Consider the following 21,907-nt stretch of genomic DNA (forward strand, 5'->3'; position numbering starts at 1 on the left):
GCTTTGGAAATGTCTCGGCCACCCTGAGAAGTAGACCGTGTTTCTGACAAACTAACAGGTGGTCTATTAAGTGGACAAGCTGTTGATTTGTTATTTGTTTATATTTGTTTTATATAGCATCTTTAAAAACATGTATGGGTGCAGTATATGCAAATAAATAAACCAATGCAGAAATAGACTGTAAATATAGTAGAAAATGAGAGAATAATTTAGACAAGGTTTTTATGTATGGTTAATTTTCACTCACTTATCTCCCCTAGGTTTATTTATGTATGTAGTCATGACTTTTTCTTAGTGACCTCTCCCTGTTAACAGCACAGCGTGTCTTCTTTTTCTACTGCAGATTACAGTGATGTTAACCTGATACCTCCTCCTTATGTGCATCATTACATACGTTAACCACACACTTCTCTACACCACTTACACAGAGCATTATAGAACATCTCAAACAACTAAATCTATTGTAAGGTACCAGCTGTATAAAAAAAACCTACTTCATAAAGTTAACCCAAGCCACACAGGAACATGAACTCTACAAAAACCAAAGTGGTGACTGATGTGTGCATAGCACATTAGCTCATCTGATAATTATTAACCATCATCTGTCACCACTGGCAACCAACGCACTGCACTTACTTTACTAACATTTAAGAAAGATAAATTGCTTTTTCTTCTTCTATGTTTATATTTACTCTACGTATCACGAACGAAGCAGCTGCTTAATACCGAAAGTGGGTGGCACATTTTTCCAAATACCTTAAGGACAAACATTTCAGCCCTTTCTGGTAGAGATTACTGTAATGACTCCTTAAATGTAAACCATAGATGATGCTAGGAAAACTTCATGTTGACATAGTTAGGTTTTTTTTAACATATTGACAAAATGTTGTAAATAAATGTACATCGCAATACCGCAAAATGTTGACAACAAACTTTTCCTTGGCAGTTTTCTGCCAATGTAGGCAAACATGCAATACTCTATCCAATCATTTTTTACAGTTATGTTTACTACTGAAAAGCCAGCAATATCTCATTAAAATGACAAAAATTCCCAATCCTGCCTAAAATTAACTAGATACCAGAGCTGGACACGACCCCTGGACTCTGTTGGAACAGTCACTTCACTATGTAAGTCTGTTTATCCAACCCCACCAATCCTTTGCGTACGTACGTAAATGTAGTGAAGAAAAAAAAGAATTGCTATGAACTTAATCCAGGCTGCAATTACGTTGTCATCACAATGTAATTATGAAAACAGTTAAGCAGTAGAATTTCTAGGAGGCGGGATCAAGTATTTGAAGCATCAGAGGCCCTGCAGGACACAAACAATAAGCGATGCCAGTGCCATGCACCATTGAGAGCATCAAACTAACTGTAGCGACAACAAATTTGTACAGATCCATACTCACAACCTAACCTATTTGACCATGGTGAGTCAACGACACAGTCGCATTACTGATACCACGAATAAGGAGCTTCACAGCATGGAATTCTTCTCTGAGGTGCCTAGTAACAACATACTGAAATACATCTGTCATGCAATTAACAGAAGTGTTCCATGAATTTGTCAACAATTTTAAAAGTAAGAGCTTGGGTACTTGTGAGTTGGAGGCTATATTTGTTTTAAGTCCCAATAAGACTATTTGGAGGGAGCAGACATATTGAATAACACCTTTTATGGCACTTAACTGACACCACAAGAGAATACTTTCACAGTGCCTGAGTGTCATCTTTCTTTTGGAGAGAAAACACTGCAGGATAATGGCTGATAATGGGATCTTAATTTAGCTTCACCATGGCCCTATTCTCAAGAGATTTTTAAAACCATGTCACTGCCAAAGGATTGTTTAAGGGTGAAACTAAATTAAATGAATGCATGTACTTTGACAACATTAGCCTAAAAAACAACAATGTCTGGGCCACATTCATCAATTATTTTAGTCATAGCTTCATACCTAGTTTTAATTATAACCAAAGCATCCCACAGTCAATGAGAAATACAATGTAAATCAAGTATTCATTGTAGTGAAACCACTCTGCCAAAGTATGATCTGTTCAAGTGTTGAAAATCACAGTCATATCCAGTAAGCATGATACGGCAGTAATCTGCAGTTTCATGAACTGTTTTTTTATTTAACAGGATAGAATGACACCAGTTGAGACGATGAGGTTTAGAGACCATCTGACATCATTTTTCAGAGACCAGCTCAGTGGCCTTAAGGGGAGTTGTGCTGCGTGGTGTCCAGAGATTTCAGTATAAAATAAGCACTCCCAGGCTTCTCAGAAGTTTTGGACTGACAGGCTGCCTACGAAGGTGAGTGCTCTCCTTTTGCTCTGTCCATGGCTTTAAGTGAACAAGTTCTTTGAGAGTTCATTGCAGGATTATGAAAAGTAGCTGATTTTAGTTTTAGTGAAACTTGCAAGTGTTTCTGTTTTCTGATTATACTTTTACTTTTCCTAGGTTCCACAAAACAACTGCATCACTGACACCAATAAGGTAAATGAAGCTCATGCAACTTGTGACTGTCAAATTCAAACTGAATTAATAAGAAACACACCTTTATTTTATCAAATCTCATCTTAAAAAAATGTTTTATTGAAATGTTCTCATTTCATTTTAACTTTTCTTTTAACGATTCATTCTTACAGAGGGAGCCATGAGTGGGGACGCAGAAATGGAGTGTTTTGGCAAAGCTGCCATATTCCTCCGGAAATCTGAAAAGGAGCGAGTAGAAGCTCAAAACATGCCCTTTGATGCAAAAACAGCATTTTACGTGGCGGAGCCCAAAGAATTTTATTTGAAGGGGAAACTAGTGAAGAAGGAAGGTGGCAAAGCCACAGTTGAAGTTCAAGGTGGGAAGGTATGTGGACATCTATCGTCAAGAATAATGTACAACAATAGACACACATGAAGGGATTGACTACATTACCTTAATCAGATAGTGCTGCACAGTCTCAAAACGACTTCTTTAATTTTTTGGTTCAGAGCTTCACTGTAAAGGAGGATGAAATCTTCCCCATGAACCCTCCAAAGTTCGATAAGATTGAGGACATGGCCATGATGACCCACCTCAGTGAACCCTCTGTGCTGTATAACCTCAAAGAGCGCTATGCAGCATGGATGATCTATGTAAGACTGATTTAAACTTTAAATAAGATTACATTTGTGTTTGTGCAGTTTATAGAGAATATTTTGCAAGTCTTAGGATGACAATAGGTGTATCTGTCCCTTTCTCAAAACAGACCTACTCAGGGCTGTTCTGCGTGACTGTGAACCCCTACAAGTGGCTCCCAGTGTACGACTCAGGGGTTGTGCAAGGATACAGAGGCAAAAAGAGGATTGAGGCTCCACCCCACATCTTCTCCATCTCTGACAACGCCTATCAGTTCATGCTCCAAGGTATCCCCTTTTAGGATACAATCCATTTGATCTTGTTTTGATACCCTTCTTAATGTTGCAACTGGTAATCATGCATTTGAATGTGCTTCGTGACTGGGTTTAAAAAAATAAATTAAAAATAATGCAACAAAACTATTAAAGATGCGTCACTGCTGCAATAATGACTTGTGCATGATTGACTTCTCTCAACAGATGGTGAGAACCAGTCCATCCTGATTACGTAAGTCAATGCTGAAATGAAATAATTTGGACTGTTTTAACTCTCTGACTGAAACTGTCACCATCAGAGTTTTCTTGTCTCACTTGCACTACTAACTGCATATGTTTGTCTGCATTTTAGCGGAGAATCTGGTGCAGGAAAGACTGTCAACACCAAACGTGTCATCCAGTACTTTGCGACAATCGCAGTGGCTGGAGGAAAGAAAGTGGAGCAGACTGGAAAAATACAGGTAGATAATGTGATATACTTAAATTGTCATGAGAGCTATAAAAATCCAAATTCTAACAGATGTCATTTGACATTGTCTTAAGGGTTCGCTGGAAGATCAAATCATTGCAGCCAATCCCCTGCTGGAGGCTTATGGTAATGCCAAAACTGTGAGGAATGACAACTCATCCCGCTTTGTAAGTTTCGGTTCAATAAATTAAACTTTGACTTTGAGAGTGAGTTAAAAAAATATTCACATGCTTACAACTGTCTCCTTCTTCAGGGTAAATTTATTCGCATCCATTTTGGAACAACTGGAAAGCTGGCTTCAGCTGATATCGAAACGTGTAAGCTTTTGGCCCTTCTTCATCAAGATTCAAGATTTTAAGGAAAAGACGAACCGCAAATCATTTATTCCGTGTTTTACAGATCTGCTGGAGAAATCTCGAGTGACATTCCAGCTGTCTGCTGAGAGGAGCTACCACATCTTCTATCAGCTCATGACAGGCCACAAACCAGAGCTGATAGGTGAGCAATGACGCTTATTTCATTTTCAGAACAGATACAGGCTTTGTATGAGTCTGTATCATGAAATGCATCCACTCTCTTTCAGATAGTCTCCTCATCACCAAAAATCCGTATGACTTCCCCATGATCAGTCAGGGTGAAATCAGTGTCAAGAGTATCGATGATGTTGAAGAATTCATCGCAACTGATGTGAGTTTGCCACCCTTAAAACCTCTGATATCATTCAATCTGTTTTGAGCAGTTGATAACAGACAGTGAAGCAGTAAACCTGTGCTAATACTCAAAGACAAAAACACTGTCAATACTGAAAAAGAAAAAAAATATTTTTCATTCTGCAGACTGCTATCGACATCCTGGGCTTCACTGCGGAGGAGAAACAAGGCATCTACAAGCTGACTGGAGCTGTGATGCATCATGGAAACATGAAGTTCAAGCAGAAACAGCGTGAAGAGCAGGCTGAGCCAGATGGCACTGAGGGTAACTGCTGGAGATAAATCTTTAATATCATGTCACAGTACAACTAGTACTTCAACACTGTAATATATTTTTTTATATCATTTAATTTGAGCACCTTTATAGCATGTCATTTAATTTAACCATGTTTCCACAATTGAGAATGGCTGTGTTGTCAAAATTACCCTTAGCCTAATGATTCCTGTTAGCTGGAGGGAGACTAGAGCAGAAACGTCTTGTCCTAATGGTTTGGATCTCTTATATGGTTCTGTAAATGTGGTCAGGGCACAAACCATCAGGAAAAATACATTTGTAAGTCCCAGAAAATGCTGGATCTGTTTTGTTTTTGGAATGTCTCCACATACCTATGAGATAGACATCGGACAGAGGATTTGTATAATATGCAAGCCTGCCACAGCAGTACTTTCCATCCAAAAAAGCAGCACATGATGAATGGATAGATATTTTGAGATCTTAAGCAGTCACCGTTTTAACCAATGAGAGATGTCTGTGCTTTCTGTTTTCATCAGTGGCTGATAAAATCGCCTACCTTTTGGGCCTGAACTCTGCTGATATGCTGAAGTCTTTATGTTACCCAAGAGTCAAGGTCGGCAATGAAATGGTGGTTAAAGGTCAAACTGTGCCACAGGTAATCTTCATAACAATACTAATTTGTGAACATTTATCTATTTATTAATGGAAAGAAATCACTTGCTTTGTACAACCAAAACCTGTTTTGTCATTAGGTGCATAATTCAGTCAGTGCTCTCTGCAAGTCTATCTATGAGAAAATGTTCTTGTGGATGGTGGTCAGAATCAACGAGATGTTGGATACCAAGCAGCCCAGAAACTTTTTCATCGGTGTCCTGGATATTGCTGGGTTTGAAATCTTTGATGTAAGTTAACAGCATGTTGCACTCCATTATTTCATAGAGAGCCAACGGCTGTACAGTAAAGTTTTAAACCTTTTCCATCTTAAGTACAACAGCTTGGAGCAGCTGTGCATCAACTTCACCAATGAGAAACTGCAACAGTTTTTCAACCACCACATGTTTGTGCTGGAGCAAGAGGAGTACAAGAAAGAAGGAATTGAATGGGAGTTCATTGACTTTGGTATGGATCTGGCTGCATGCATTGAGCTGATTGAGAAGGTACTACAAGAGACATTTTTTTAAATGATGAATACATAGTTATCACCAACCACTGTATTACAATACTGATGTTTTTATTTTGTGTTACTTGTGTTACCATGACAGCCAATGGGCATCTTCTCCATCCTTGAAGAGGAGTGCATGTTCCCCAAGGCTTCGGACGTCACCTTCAAGAACAAACTGTACGACCAGCATCTTGGTAAAACCAAGTCTTTTGAGAAACCAAAGCCAGCCAAAGGCAAGGCTGAGGCTCACTTTGCCCTGGTGCACTACGCTGGCACTGTTGATTACAATGTCACTGGCTGGCTTGATAAGAACAAAGACCCTCTGAACGACTCAGTGGTTCAGCTCTACCAGAAATCTTCTATTAAGCTGTTGGCGAACCTTTATGTAGCTCATTCCTCAGGAGACGGTAGGATTTTTATTTTCATATTTCAAGAATAGACCAACATTTAACATGTATGGAACATTTTCAGCCTGAAATCAGCAGTACATTTGTTACTCTATTTTTCATATGTATTAATAGGAGAGCTGATGGGATTTTGACCCAGTCAGCAAGAAAATATTTTATAATTATTGTTTAAGAAAACAAAATGCTCATTTAGGATGCAAAATGAAAATAAAAGTGTACATTTGTTTCACAGATAGTAAAGGTGGAAAGAAGGGTGGCAAAAAGAAGGGGGGATCCTTCCAGACAGTATCAGCTCTCTTCAGGGTAAGTCTTTCTTTGTTTTTTTCAAAAATACATTTTATGGTGTCTCTTGAAGACTTTTATGTAATATTTATTTTCACACAAAAGAGTTCAGCATTGATTGTCAGTGTTTAGTCTCTGTACAGAGATTAAAGAATGTTGGGTCTTTGTAACGTGATATAAACAAGTGTAAGGTCTTTTACCTGCTCTAATGTAAAGTGCCTTGAGATAACATTTGTTATGAATTGGCGCTTTACAAATAACGAGTGACTGATTGATTACACAGCAAACTGTAGGAGACTAGTCCACATTTCTATGCTTATGCTGTTGGGCTGTATCATGTAAAAGTTATAAAAAAAAATGTTGTGAAGTTATATTTGTGGGAACATTTTTGGGGAACTTGATAAAGTTCTGTCCCTCAACAGGAAAACTTGGGCAAGCTGATGACTAACTTAAGGAGCACACACCCCCACTTTGTACGCTGTTTGATTCCAAATGAATCTAAAACACCAGGCAAGTCACAAAACTCATGTTTCTAGCTGACAGAAATCTCCTGTTCCATACATTCAATCAGATGAATGTTTTTATTACTGCATTATCACCAAATGAATGCACTTGCAGGTGATATCTGCTGACAATCCTTTGCAGTTTCACTGGTAGTCATTTTGGTTAGAAGGGTGTTTTTGTTGCTGTTTAAGGTCTCATGGAGAACTTCCTGGTCATCCATCAGCTGAGGTGTAACGGTGTGCTGGAAGGAATCAGGATCTGCAGGAAAGGTTTCCCAAGCAGAATCCTCTACGCTGACTTCAAGCAGAGGTACGGGAGCTGTTCCAGTATCTTTTAGTTTCCATGTGTTAATTCTGGTGAGTTGGTCATCTTATTGAATTTACTCTTTTCAGATACAAAGTATTGAATGCTAGTGTCATCCCTGAGGGACAGTTCATTGACAACAAGAAGGCCTCCGAGAAACTGCTGGAATCCATAGACGTGGACAAAACCCAGTACAAATTTGGCTATACCAAGGTGAATAGACAAACCTTTTTGCCTAATGAGGTTATATCACCAGGTACCTGAAACAAAAGTAAAATAATTGGTTTCTTTTATCAGGTGTTCTTCAAGGCTGGACTGCTGGGCACGCTGGAGGAGATGAGGGATCAGAAGCTGGTTGAACTGGTCATGATTACTCAGGCTCTCTTTAGAGGTTACCTCATGAGGAGAGAGTTTGTCAAAATGATGCAAAGAAGGTGGGCTTAGTATTTTGTACTCAGTTGCACACAAAAACAACAACATTGAAATATATATTTTTTAATATTAGACAGAAACCTGTAAATATATTTATTGGAAGACTTTCAGTCATCGAGCCAGGGCTAGTGTCCAGGGATTTGCAGGGTATCTTGCTCCAAGCTTGTCCTTAATACGGCTCAGTACAGTATGCACTGTGCAGAGGTTAGGAAACTATATGTCTGTTATTGTAAAGAGATCAAGGGATTATTTAAATCCTCAACCAAAAGTACAAAAAACTGGGTAGATTTCATAAGTGAAAATACTGTCCTTATAATCAATGTTACATAGGGAGCCATCTACTTGTGTCCTCTTTACATAGTTTGAACTCTTTCATGCAGGAACAAAAAGAGGCAGTGTGTCGGTGTAGAGGCAGCTGCAAGATATCTGGCTGTACAAAAGGAGTCTTTAGCTCTTGATCAGATGGAACCAATGGTCTCTTTTAGAGCAGAGAAGAGTCTGCTATACTGGCAGGCATCTATCAGGGAGACCTATTGATGACTTCTATATTTAACAATATAAAAAAATAAAAATTTTAATGTTTTTTTTTTTTTAATCTTGTGTTTCCAGAGAGGCCATTTACTCCATCCAGTACAACATCCGCTCATTCATGAACGTCAAAACATGGCCATGGATGAAGGTCTACTTCAAGATTAAGCCTCTGCTGAAGAGTGCAGAGACTGAAAAAGAAATGGTGCAGATGAAAGAGGACTTTGAAAAGACCAAAGAGGAGCTAGCAAAGGCTCTGGCTAAGAAGAAAGAACTGGAGGAGAAGATGGTTTCTCTTATTCAAGAGAAGAATGACTTGCAGCTACAAATTCAGTCTGTATGTAAAAAAGTGGGATGGGAGATGGTCACTTTTTTTAAGAGATCCTGGTGTTTACAGTGTAGTAAATATTACTAACCTATTATGTCCTATCAAATGTAGGAGAGTGAAACTATCAGTGATGCAGAGGAAAGGTGTGAGGGGCTCATTAAGGCCAAAATCCAGCTCGAGGCCAAAGCCAAAGAGGCGGCTGAGAGACTGGAGGATGAGGAGGAAATTAATGCTGAGCTCACAGCAAAGAAGAGGAAGCTGGAGGACGAGTGCTCTGAGTTGAAGAGAGACATTGATGACTTGGAGCTCACACTGGCAAAAGTGGAAAAGGAGAAACATGCCACTGAGAACAAGGTTGGTATATCCACTTTTTGCATTCTTAAACTGTTTAAATTAGAAAATAACTTGTAATAATCTTGTATTTCAATATTTTAAGGTTAAAAACCTTGTGGAAGAAATGACAGCTCAGGATGAGACCATTGCTAAGTTGACAAAAGAGAAGAAAGCCCTCCAAGAGGCACATCAGCAGATCCTTGATGATCTGCAGGCAGAGGAAGACAAAGTCAACACTCTGACGAAGGCTAAAGTCAAGTTGGAACAACAAGTGGATGATGTAAGCTTTTTTACTGATTGTACCTACGTTTTCTGTACATTCTGGTGCTCATTATACTTTATGTGAATGTTTTAGCTTGAAGGTTCTCTGGAGCAAGAAAGGAAGCTCCGTATGGACCTTGAGCGATCTAAAAGAAAGCTTGAAGGAGATCTTAAACTTGCCCATGAATCCATAATGGATCTGGAGAACGACAAGCAGCAGTCTGATGAGAAAATAAAAAAGTATGTAATCTTCAAAACTTGTTTTATGAAATCCACACTGATCCAAAAATATCAATGTAGCATTTTTTTTTTGATTACTCTAACAAAGGAGGGACTTTGAGATAAGTCAGCTCCTCAGCAGGATAGAAGATGAGCAGGCAGTTGATGTTCAACTTCAAAAGAAAATCAAGGAACTGCAGGTAATGTGTCGATATGAGTTGAGTCTTTGTGTAGAGACGTTTTGAATGGGCCTCAGTTACACATATGTTGGCTGTTATTTTTTTACCTTTAGTTCCATGGATACAACTAAATTCAGGGTAAACTTATTTTATATAAATCATATCAACTTCTGGAACTTTGTGGTTCACTCACATCATTATAATTTAGCCAACATTTATGATATGATGATTTATGATGTGAAAAGAAAAGGGACAAATTGAGAAAGTAATATCTTAAATTAGGCTTAACATGATCATTCAAGCATGACTACATGTTTTCATTTGCATCACAGGCTCGTATCGAGGAGCTGGAAGAGGAGATCGAGGCTGACCGTGCTGCTCGGGCCAAGGTGGAGAAGCAGAGGTCTGATCTCTCCAGGGAACTTGAAGAGATCAGCGAGAGGCTTGAAGAAGCCGGTGGAGCAACATCTGTTCAGATCGAGATGAACAAAAAACGTGAGGCAGAGTTTCAGAAGATGCGTCGTGATCTCGAAGAGTCCACCCTGCAGCACGAAGCCACTTCTGCAGCCCTCCGCAAGAAGCAGGCTGACAGCGTGGCGGAGCTGGGGGAACAGATCGATAACCTCCAGAGAGTCAAACAGAAGCTGGAGAAAGAGAAGAGTGAATACAAGATGGAGATTGATGACCTCAGCAGCAACATGGAGTCCATTGCCAAATCAAAAGTAAAATTTGCTTTTGCTTTTATTTAAATAACAACATAATTATTGTTCTATCATCTAAACAGGCATTACCACATTGGTCACGTTTTTTTTTCTGTAGGGTAACATGGAGAAAATGTGTCGGTCTCTTGAGGATCAACTAAGTGAACTGAAGACCAAGAATGACGAGAACATGCGCCAGCTAAATGACATTAATGTTCAAAGGTCAAGACTGATGACTGAAAATGGTGAGTGTTGTTTGAGATGAGGATGTTAAAAACACTCTGAATCAGCAGTGTTCCAAAAATTATTTAAATAATGTAAGTTTGCACCAATCCTTAACCAAGGATGTCAAGTAATCTTGCTATATTTTCCTATCAGGGGAATATAGTCGTCAGTTAGAGGAAAAGGACTCTCTTGTTTCACAGCTGACCAGAGGAAAACAGGCTTATATTCACCAAATTGATGAGCTCAAAAGGCAGCTTGAGGAAGAAGTTAAGGTACTGGAGTATTCTTTTTATGTAGGGACAAATGATGTGATTTATTTCCGAACAGAAAAAAACTTGATTTGCCACATTATGTATAATATCATTGTTAGGCCAAGAATGCCCTGGCTCATGCAGTCCAGTCATCCCGTCATGACTGTGATCTGCTCAGAGAGCAGTATGAGGAGGAGCAGGAAGCCAAGTGTGAGCTGCAGCGTTCAATGTCCAAGGCTAACAGCGAGGTGGCTCAGTGGAGATCCAAATATGAGACTGATGCCATTCAGCGCACTGAGGAGCTGGAGGAGGCAAAGTAATGAACATAATAATCTTCAAATCACTCAGGTTTTCCTTGTGCACAGAAACAATGAATATTTAAAATCTGTTTTACGTTTCATCAGGAAAAAGCTCGCCCAGCGTCTTCAGGATGCAGAGGAGTCCATCGAGGCTGTGAATGCAAAATGTGCCTCTCTGGAAAAGACTAAACAGAGACTGCAGGGTGAAGTGGAGGATATGATGATTGATGTGGAGAGAGCTAATGCTCTAGCTGCTAGCCTGGACAAGAAGCAAAGGAACTTTGACAAGGTTCAATATATGTTTTGCAGCGGGCTGATTCAGCGGGTGACTGTGAGGTGACAGAAAACACTGATTTGTTTTTAACATGTTCAGGTTCTTGCTGAGTGGAAACAGAAGTATGAGGAGAGCCAAGCAGAGCTAGAGGGAGCTCAGAAGGAGGCTCGCTCTTTAAGCACTGAGGTGTTTAAAATTAAAAACTCTTACGAAGAAGCTCTGGACCACCTGGAGACCCTGAAGAGGGAGAACAAGAACCTGCAACGTAAGAAAAACAAATGATGACTGTGATAATTGGCATTCATTGAATTTGTTACTGAATAAATATTAAAACAGAAACTTAAAGAAAGTTCAACATGAATATGTTAACACGAAACTCCAGCTGTTTAAGTTTTGCCTTCAGTGTCTTAAACCTACCATAAAAAAAGAAATGAATGGAGTACTGTCCTCACAATGTAAATGTTGTCTTTTTCTGAACAGAGGAAATCACAGATTTGACTGAACAAATTGGTGAATCAGGAAAAACAATTCATGAACTGGAAAAGGGGAAGAAGATGGCAGAGAATGAGAAAGCAGAAATCCAGTCTGCTTTGGAGGAGGCTGAGGTACATAGTGCAGTATGACCCGTTTGCAGAATTTAAAAGAAAATCCTTGAATTCAAGATTAAAATTACAAACATTCTGTTTTGTTTTTTAAATCCTGAACCTTACATTTCATTTTGCAGGCCACCCTGGAGCACGAGGAATCAAAGATGATCCGTATCCAGTTGGAGCTCACCCAGGTGAAAAATGAGGTCGACAGGAAACTTGCTGAGAAGGACGAGGAGATTGAACAGATCAAGAGGAACAGCCAGAGAGTGATTGACACCATGCAGAGCACATTGGATGCTGAGATCAGGAGCAGAAATGATGCCCTGAGAATCAAGAAGAAGATGGAGGGAGACCTCAATGAGATGGAGATTCAGCTGAGCCATGCCAACCGGCAGGCAGCTGAATCCCAGAAACAGCTGAGGAACGTGCAGGCACAGCTGAAGGTGAAAATGCAACATAAATATGAACACAAATTAAGCTACCAGGCAGAATATGTTATAAATGCTAAATAGAATTTTGATTTTCCTCATTTCAGGATGCCCAGCTTCACCTTGATGATGCTATCAGAGGCCAGGCGGACATGAAGGAGCAGGTTGCCATGGTGGAGCGTAGGAACAACCTGATGCTGGCTGAGATCGAGGAGCTGAGAGTTGCTCTGGAGCAGACTGACAGAAGCCGCAAAATAGCTGAACAGGAGCTGGTGGATGCCAGTGAGCGTGTGGGGCTGCTGCACTCTCAGGTATTACGATTGTATTTTATGAGCCCCTATCATATCCAAGACAATTACAGAAAGCTTAACGTGTTTTTTTTTCTTTAGAATACCAGCCTCATCAATACAAAGAAGAAGTTGGAAACTGACCTCATCCAGATCCAGGGTGAAGTGGAAGATGCTATACAGGAAGCTAGAAATGCTGAAGAAAAGGCCAAGAAGGCGATCACTGATGTGAGCTCTGTTTTAGATTTTTTGTTTATCCTGCTGAAAAATCTTAATTTAAAGGCCAGATGCTTTAACAGAAAGTTGGCCATTGGAGCTCATACTTGTTTATGACACATGAGTGGAAGCTTTGGAGCAGTTGCTAGCCCCCTTCATTTGAATACATTTCACAGCTGAATGAAATTTATGACAAATGAAAGACTACATATAAATAAGAAGCATATATTAACTTAAATATTGAAATGTGAAATAATGTCAGACAGCCTTCAAAAACTACAATTAAGAATGTTTGCAGTGGTGAGTTGAGTGGTTGTCCAAAAGTAGAAGCAGGTTGCTAGTTCCAGCCTCAAGTGAACAAGTTGTGGTTTGTCAGCAGAGCACTAACAGATAAAAAAATAAATAATGCTTCTATTTTCTGATCTCTACAGACAAGGTTCTCTCAAAAAAGGATCTCAGGAAATGGCTGATATAACAAAATATTACTAAATATACTAGGGGGGCGGCCCGCCCCCCCAACTTTATTGTAGGGATAGGATAGTGGATAGAGTCGGAAATCAGGGAAAGAAGTCATTTAAGGATACCTTTCCGATAGAAAAGGATATCTGTCATTAAAAGTAACACATGAACACCAAGATTCCTTCAAGTGTTTGTGTTGGCGTGTCGGCGTGTCCCCACCCCCCCCAACGCTGTAAACCTAGGGGAAACACTGACTTACTAACGAGGAGAATGGCATCTCTCCCATGCCTACAGCACAGCCCTATCACCTGTTTACTGCAGAATGTAACTTTGGCAGCGGGCCGAGGTCATCTCACAGGAATGTGTACGGCTTTACAGCGCTAGTTCACACAGCAGCCTTCTGTTATTAAAAGAAGCCAGTTAGCCCGTCTCTGTACAGTTTGATCCAATATCTGAGATTAAGAGGGAGGGGACAGTGGCAAATGAAGCTAAGACAAAAAGAAGCAGAGAGTACATCCCTGCAGATATTATTCACAACACAGATCCATCTTACACCCAAAAAAGTTCTGTGAAAGGTCTAAAAAGACCCAATGATGTTATAATATTAAGTTTTGTAATCGTTAAGACACTGCAAGCTAATATCCTTGAATGACCATCCTTTTATTTTATTTTTTCAACATAACATAAAGAGGTCGCCAAAGGTGAAATGCACACATTAGTTTATCTTCACTTCACCTAAAATCTTAAGACTTGTCTTTGTTCTGTGTGATGACATAAAATGTTCCAGAAAAGCTCTGTAGTGTCATTTAGCAACTGCCTCACACATAAACAATGTCACATGCTGAACTCTATTGAGCTTCTTACAACTGCTCAATGTTTAGGCTGCCATGATGGCAGAGGAGCTGAAGAAGGAGCAGGACACCAGCTCTCATTTGGAGAGGATGAAGAAGAACATGGAGTTGACAGTGAAGGACCTGCAGCATCGCCTTGATGAAGCGGAGAATCTGGCCATGAAGGGAGGAAAGAAGCAGCTCCAGAAACTGGAGGCTAGGGTAAATTATTGTATTATTATTATGAATTTAGTTTCTTAATATTTATCTTATCTTAACCTGTCAAAATTTATTCTGCAATGCTTATTGTTAAGGTCCGAGAGCTTGAGTCTGAGGTGGATGCCGAGCAGAGACGTGGAGCTGAAGCTGTGAAAAGTGTCCGCAAATATGAACGTAAAGTGAAGGAGCTGACCTACCAGGTACTGAGAACTAGAACACACTTCTTAAACGGTACATCTTAAAGTTCTCTAATTTAATTCTGCTTAAACAAAGTGCATGTAGAATATGTGTCAGACCTCTAGGGGGCATGAATCCCCATCATATGCCTGAAGCTCCACTAGTGCTTGACACACTGAAGTGATATAGAGTAGACAGCAGCTAAGAATAGACAGTCTACTGTACAGATGCAGCTCCTCTCATGTACACTCAGTTTTCACATGCAGCTTAATTGAGAGAGAAAGCGCTGACTGAAGAATGTTGAGGATAAATATCTGTAAATGCCTCTGCTGGGGTGCATTATTTCATGTCTTATGTACTCACTGCTTGTCTAGTTATACTTGTTCTTGACAATATTCCTGAAGCAGCTTCACTTTGTTTCAAGTGTATGTGGGTATGTGGTGTGTGCTATCGAGTGGATTTTCAAGAAACGCTTCAAACACAATGGAGTGGTGGTATTTGATTTAGTGTGGGTCTCAAACAGACTATACTGTATACTGTGCCGCCTCTAGACCGAGGAGGACAAGAAGAATATTATTCGCCTTCAGGATCTGGTGGACAAGCTGCAGCTGAAAGTGAAATCCTACAAGAGGCAGGCTGAGGACGCTGTGAGTGTGAAACATTCAACACATGCAGCGCAAATATGCGTCACAGAAGTTACACCTTTTTTAACAGCAGAGGACTGACAGCTTGATGCTGCATGATTTATTGACTGTAGTTTTTCATTTTATACAACCTCAGAGATTATCAAAGATATGTCACTGTAAATATAAATGTGGTCTTCACAGGAGGAGCAGGCCAACACTCACATGTGCAGGTTCAGGAAGGTGGCATACGAGATGGAGGAGGCTCAGGAGCGTGCTGACATCGCAGAGTCTCAGGTCAACAAGCTGAGAACCAAAAGCCGTGAAATCGTCAGGGTATAATTATTTTGATTTCCCTTTTCGTTCCAAAGCAAAAACATTTTTCTGCAGGAAAGATCAAGATCTTCATAGAACAGGGTGTGTTTAACTTCTTCCTGTCATTGTTGTTTTGATTTCAAGGTGACCGAGATTAAAGAGTGAGCATCAGCCCCGACAAGACAGTGCAAGAAATCATACAATATGATGTTTTTGTTTGGTGTGTCAAGTTTGTAACTAGTAATAAATCTGCAAGCAAATCAATGACAGTCTTTTCCCCTTTATTTACCAAAAGTCTAATTGATCTAAAGTATCATGGTGATTGTATACACAAACTTCAAATTTAACGTGATCCTTTAAATACAACCAGTTCTTAAAAATGAACAGAATGTTGGACAAGTAAGGCATTGTCTTTAATTTAGGACTTTACCTGTAAACTGGATTTTACATTCTGCTTTATAATACAATAAAACCTCTAAACTTAATATTAACTAGTTACAACAGATTCCTTTATCTTAGTCTCTAAATGAACCTTCAGAAAAAATAGAACATAAATCAAGTTAATAATAGTATCACTGGAAACAAACTGTGGTTTTGAGTATTGTACATTGTGTCTACATTTGAGCGCTGTGGTTTTGTCGTTTAAAATAACTTGGTCTCCAACTGTCGCCAGTAATCACGTATAAATTCTTTAGGTTATGATAACTGCAAATCTTCACCTTGTGGTGATAATGTTACTGACAGTCTGGTGACCTTACACTTTTGTTTATGTGCTTCAACATATGTCTCACCCTGTCAAGTTATGGTTGTGCGATGAAAATAGACCTATTAGTGAACCATTACACGCGGTGAAAGTCTTACTGCCACGAAAGCATACAACAAGCAGTGATTTGTCGAGCAGGGAACTCAATTACAGGATAACAACTATTATGTATCTTTTCAAATATTCATAAATGCAACTTTGTGAAATTTAAGTAATAACAAATTGTCAAATTACAAACTTACCTGCTGCCTGAGCAGTATTCCTACTCAGAAGTAACTGTACATGCTGTGCTGCATTAACTTAACACTAGGCAGGTAAAACATGTTTTAGTATGGATTAGAAAACATTATAAAGCAAAACAGTTCAAGCTGGCAGGATGAATCTAGTTTGCACAATCTCGATGTTTCAACTGGAATATTTAGAATGAATGAAAAAACTTGAATTCATTGAATACAAATCAGAATATAGAGTGTTAGCTTAATTCAGACTTAAAATCAATGTATTCTGACTTCCTTTCCATTTGCACCAATCTCATTATATCGAGGTTTATGATCTCATACACCACATGCTGTTTCCCCTCTATACATAAGTATGCTTTTGTTGAGTTATGGATTGAAACAATAATAAAATGATAAATCTGGAAGAACAAATACAACACTGTCAGACAAAGATAGGCAACACAATATTAATCCCACTAGAAGTCTAGAAGATCAATCAGAGAGCACAGACTTCTAAGAAACACTTTCCATATGCTGTCACACAATGGTAGTGCCAGTGTGATCACTGAAACAATGAACATGATTACTTGTTTGTAAGTACAATTATTATCAATATTATGAAACTCACTTTATATCAAAATGCTTGTGAGTCTGATGTGGATCTTGATCATATGATTGTGTTCCTGGCCCATACTGTAACATTCACCAGGATTCGTGAAAATGTGTGTGTGTGTGTGTTTTTGCCATCATCCTGCTGATTTGAAGACAAACTGTCAAACTAACAGCGGTCAAAACCAAGCATCAACAAATATTGCTAACCTTTACCAGCTTCAGAGATTTTCTTCTATTTATACAGAGGTAGCCACCTCTTCAATAGATCTGATGGTATTAGGACCTGGAGGGAAAATCTGAAAATAACTGATCACTCTTTTACAATCGTGTATTTCAGTAGATCTCTCAGGAACTTAATCAATATCGTAGCTGAAAATCTGAAAATTGGAAAGTGGTAACTTACAACTTAAATGAGTTCCTCTAAAATCCAATCCATCTACTATGACGGCAACTTAATCATCGTCACTTTAATACAACTGTGTTAAGTACAACATGCTCCAAATGTGTATTTTTAATATCTCATTCTAGTATTACTTTAAGACCTCAGACTATATAATGTACAGTTGGACACACGTTCGCTCTGATTTATCATCTATTAGTCTTTTTGTATTGTGTTGATTGATCTGAAAGTAAATGTATTAGTGTTGGAGTTGAGCTGCTGAAAGTTAATACAGTAAGCTTGAACAAAAAGTTAACAAACAGTATGATTTCAAAACATCATAAAGCTATTTTATATGAACTTAGTAACACAAGCATCAGTGAGTATGTTCGAATGATATCTGCAACTCACATTTGAAGGTTGTGAGTAACAGTTGCCCTTTTATCAACAGGACCCTGACAAGCCAAGGAAGCAAGTGTTTTATATCAAAGGTTATTCACAGTAAGACTCGAGGCTGTGACAAATGGCTGAGCTCTGAGAGCATTGCTGAGAAGACATTCTATATTTGTATTTCTACCAAATAAGTACAGCCGGGAGCACAAGAGATCAAGTTTCACATTTTTATATAAAGTCCTATTTTGTCTAGTGTGAAGTCCTCAGTATTTGTCTTCTAATGCCCTCGCCCCATCTTTGCCAGTTCAGTGTCATCTTTCAACAAGGAAAGAATGCAAACTACCACACTTCAGACAACATGATCCCCTCCTCGCCTCGTATGGGGAACAAACACTTGACTTAAGGGAAGGTCATGCTTAATGCCCGGCCTTGTCTTCACATCATCTGTCAGGGCACACAGTACAACAGGACCATTTAAAGAAAGAGTTTAAAAATACATCTACACCCTCGAGACAACACAAGTGCCTGTCCAGAAAAACCTGGAGACACAAATCTAGTCAGCTGTTCACCAAAGATTCCTCATTGGACAATAGAGTAATAAGTGTCAGTAATAGAATTTAGTGTATCTAATAAAACAGGTCACATTATGAGAGAAGACAAACAGAACTGTAAAAATCCAGCAGAGTCACGAGAGACGACAATAATGGTGATAAAGAAAGGTCATAAACATTAAACATGAGAGTTCAGACCTTCAGATAAAGCTGTCAGTCATGTTTAAACCTTTGACTTTAACAGCACAGAGGGGGGATTAGAGGGTCAGCGGCTGAGCCCCCACACTGACTGGTGACACTGTTAGCAATGTAGAGGTGTAATCTGATATGGAGTGTGTGAGGGGTGAAAATGATGTAAGAAAAAAAAAAGTTCAAATGGGGATTTAGAACAGGAGCGATAATGTAATTTTTTAAAAATCATTTGTGGGGAAAAAAACTTAGTAAACTCTTTTCTGAAAATTTGAAATACCACTATTATCATTTTTTAACTGTAATAAGTAAAGCGATAAAACCATGATTCAAATATGGGAATCAAAGGGGAAAGAACAAACTTCACATAATCGTGTTGTTCTATACAATACGATTTCATAAGGTATAAAAAAGTTGTTCTTCTGAATAATAAACAACCCTCACTCTGATAAACATCAACGTTTTTATCACCAGTTTTTGCTGCATATCCAATTCAACTCACCATGCTTTTTTTTCAATCAATCAATCAATTAATTAATTAATCATTAATATAATAATCAATCACAACAGAAGTTGTCTGATTACTCTTACTACAGTATAAAGAAATATATTATTTACAGACTTCATCCACAGTGAGAAAAAACACACTAAGTTTATAAGTTTTATTTCATTTTTATTTTACACAATAAAAAATTACACAAATAACAAAAAAATATGAGATACAGAGCAGAAAGAGGTAGAGAACTCACAGATCTTATTTGAAGCCTCCATGAATACTGCTACATTATCACAAAATTACAGGCAAAACACAATTTAAATGTTATAATATTATAAACACTTAATATGTTAAACTAATAATTAAGAATATACACAAAGTGACAACAGCTAGACCTTAAGCAAAGAGGTTTATGAATACCTGTTTGGGTTTGAAACATTTATTTTACACCTTTATTGACACCAGAGTAAAAATACATAGAAGTTGAAGGTCATTCAGATAAAGGTACATGGATAATATTACCAGATGGATATAGTTATGGATGGATATAGAGAACAACAGTTAAATGTCTTATTGTAACATTTTACAGAGAAACTGAGTTTGCCACTTGAGATAATCTGGTGCTGTTAAATGAGACTGAAAATGAACTTCTGCAAGTAAAACATGAAGAAGGATGAAGTTAAAGAGCTTGACGGGTTGAGAGAATTGACCTTTAAAATGGCTATTTATCATTAGCATGCTAATCTAAAACCTATTAGAATTGATTCAGGTATCAAGTATGAACCATTTAAACAGATACATTTTATTTAGACACATTTACAAAATATTAAACCATCTCATTGTTAGAGATAGCCAATATTATACTTGGATGAATGATTTCAACACACAGTTTGTTAGGGTAAAAACAATAAAAATGATGTTTCGATTCAAACTAACAGCAGAAGAGAAATCCTGTAAACAGTCCATTCATTGACCCTGAGGTCTGAATGAAACAGATGGTGTAGTCTGGTGGATCTGTTTACATCTCTTGGTGATGACTTTTGAAACATAATCAGTTGAAACATTTTGAATATGCTTTAAAGGTCAAACTCATCTTTGAATATACATTTTATCAAATGGATCTAGATGAAGCTTCATTATAGCCCTTTTTAAAATATTCTAATAACCGTGTCTGATGAGCCTCCCTGGTGTGAAAATGTTCACAGTATCAGATTTCAGAGTCCATCCCTAGAAAGCTCACGCCCTTTGACCTCCACTGGATCAAAACAGACGACCCCTTTCTGGGTGGACTCGTCTGTCATTAGTCTGAGCTCCAGGATTATCACACCCTCGTGAAAAACGGTAAAAGTCAGACATGTTCCTGGAGACCTGTAAATATTTGTCATTCTTGAAATGAGTGTGAGTTTTCACAGCCACTTGTAGAGAAAAGGAAATGTGAAAACCAAACCTGCATTCTGTGTTCGAGCACTGACAGTAGGGATTAATGGAAACCTGACACCATCACACTTCCAAGCCGCTCCCTAGAAGTCACGCAGACAAATATGAGTGGAGAACATAAACAAAACACAAACCTTTCATAAAGTATTGTGTAGATAGTTGAAATTATTTTTTCAGATTTGTTAAATTAATCATTTAATGTTATTTTTAAAGGCACAAAAATCACTATACACTTGCAGCCTTTTATTCCTGCCAGCCATTAAAAGAAGAATTGTAACTTATATCAAAATAATTTGCACTTCCAAAATTAGAGTTTGAGATTGTCATGTTTACAACTCTCCTGTTATCACATGACCCACACCAAAACACTCCACACAGGCTCCCTCTACCCTCAGACATCATGAAGTTCAAGTTCAAGTTTATAAGTGCCAGAATTTCTAATAGTTCAAAGTACTTTATAAAGTAAAACAAGAGCAGGTAGGAAACATTAAAAAAACAAAATACTGATACACCATAAAAGTAATAGATTAAGAAACTAATGAATGACTCAGAATCAAAAGAATGCTGACTCGTCAGACAGAAAGAAGTTCATGCATGTTCAAGGAAATAAGAGAAGCACTCAATGATATTAGAAATGTTTCATATAAACAGTTTATTAAGATTTTCAAACTCTGCTTATCTATTTAATGATCATCCGTACAGTATACTGCTTGTAGAAGAGTGTGTGTCAGTGATGTTATGGCGTGCCATATGTTATCACATCATCTCAAACACAGGCCCCTTGCTCCCATATTGCCACCATTATTTGTTGTAATGAGATAATTAGACACTTTGGCAGGTCTCTTTATCATTCGAAGTCATAGTGATCTCTTTATAAGGTTTTTATTTCACAACACTGTAGTGGAGGGATTTCTTACTTCAACTGTTGCATACAAGACACATTTTCTATGATAATATTGAGTAAATTAGCATGTTTTGTGATAAAAGCCTGTTCAAAAAGCTGATGTTTTTATTTGATGGCATCATTTTGTGACGGATTCAATTCAATTCAATTCAATTAAAAAAACTTTATTTGTCCCCGGGGGGCAATTCAAAGTTTGAATTTGAATTTGTGTTTGTGATGTTTGCATCACAGGAACTTAGAAGCCGATACCATCACCATTCATTTGAGTTCTGTCTACTGGTATTATTCTTTCTTTCTTCTTTCTATTCTTTCTATTGTCCTTTCCCCCTTC

The 21,907-nt window shown here is 38.3% G+C and overlaps 1 protein-coding gene across 1 annotated transcript; it reads left to right on the plus strand.

Annotated features, from left to right (window-relative positions):
* Window positions 1-2,363: 2,363 nt before the first annotated feature.
* On the plus strand, window positions 2,364-15,898 carry LOC132977935 (myosin heavy chain, fast skeletal muscle-like). The gene is made up of 40 exons (XM_061042857.1): window positions 2,364-2,497; window positions 2,650-2,861; window positions 2,987-3,130; window positions 3,244-3,400; window positions 3,593-3,620; window positions 3,741-3,849; window positions 3,932-4,024; window positions 4,111-4,174; window positions 4,257-4,355; window positions 4,441-4,544; window positions 4,694-4,832; window positions 5,339-5,457; window positions 5,555-5,704; window positions 5,789-5,959; window positions 6,065-6,371; window positions 6,604-6,674; window positions 7,076-7,163; window positions 7,349-7,466; window positions 7,550-7,673; window positions 7,758-7,894; window positions 8,502-8,757; window positions 8,860-9,102; window positions 9,185-9,361; window positions 9,437-9,582; window positions 9,671-9,761; window positions 10,073-10,462; window positions 10,560-10,686; window positions 10,820-10,938; window positions 11,037-11,233; window positions 11,322-11,505; window positions 11,590-11,755; window positions 11,971-12,095; window positions 12,215-12,523; window positions 12,616-12,819; window positions 12,898-13,023; window positions 14,352-14,522; window positions 14,615-14,719; window positions 15,248-15,343; window positions 15,524-15,655; window positions 15,779-15,898. Exons 2-40 carry the CDS (start codon window positions 2,658-2,660, stop codon window positions 15,797-15,799), a joined length of 5,811 nt encoding a protein of 1,936 aa, XP_060898840.1. The 5' UTR covers window positions 2,364-2,497; window positions 2,650-2,657; the 3' UTR covers window positions 15,800-15,898.
* The last annotated feature ends 6,009 nt before the right edge of the window (window positions 15,899-21,907 follow it).

The sequence above is a fragment of the Labrus mixtus genome, chromosome 7 (genome assembly GCF_963584025.1).
Source record: "Labrus mixtus chromosome 7, fLabMix1.1, whole genome shotgun sequence".
NCBI classification, from domain to species: Eukaryota; Metazoa; Chordata; class Actinopteri; order Labriformes; family Labridae; genus Labrus; species Labrus mixtus.

What these genes read in the sequence shown, in the direction of transcription:
- LOC132977935 (XM_061042857.1), top strand. Translation starts at nt 2,658, where the DNA reads ATGAGTGGGGACGCAGAAATGGAGTGTTTTGGCAAAGCTGCCATATTC. An exon ending in AGCTTGAGGAAGAAGTTAAG is followed by an intron (nt 10,939 to 11,036) that starts GTACTGGAGTAT and finishes TATCATTGTTAG; the next exon opens with GCCAAGAATGCCCTGGCTCA. An exon ending in ACGTGCAGGCACAGCTGAAG is followed by an intron (nt 12,524 to 12,615) that starts GTGAAAATGCAA and finishes TCCTCATTTCAG; the next exon opens with GATGCCCAGCTTCACCTTGA.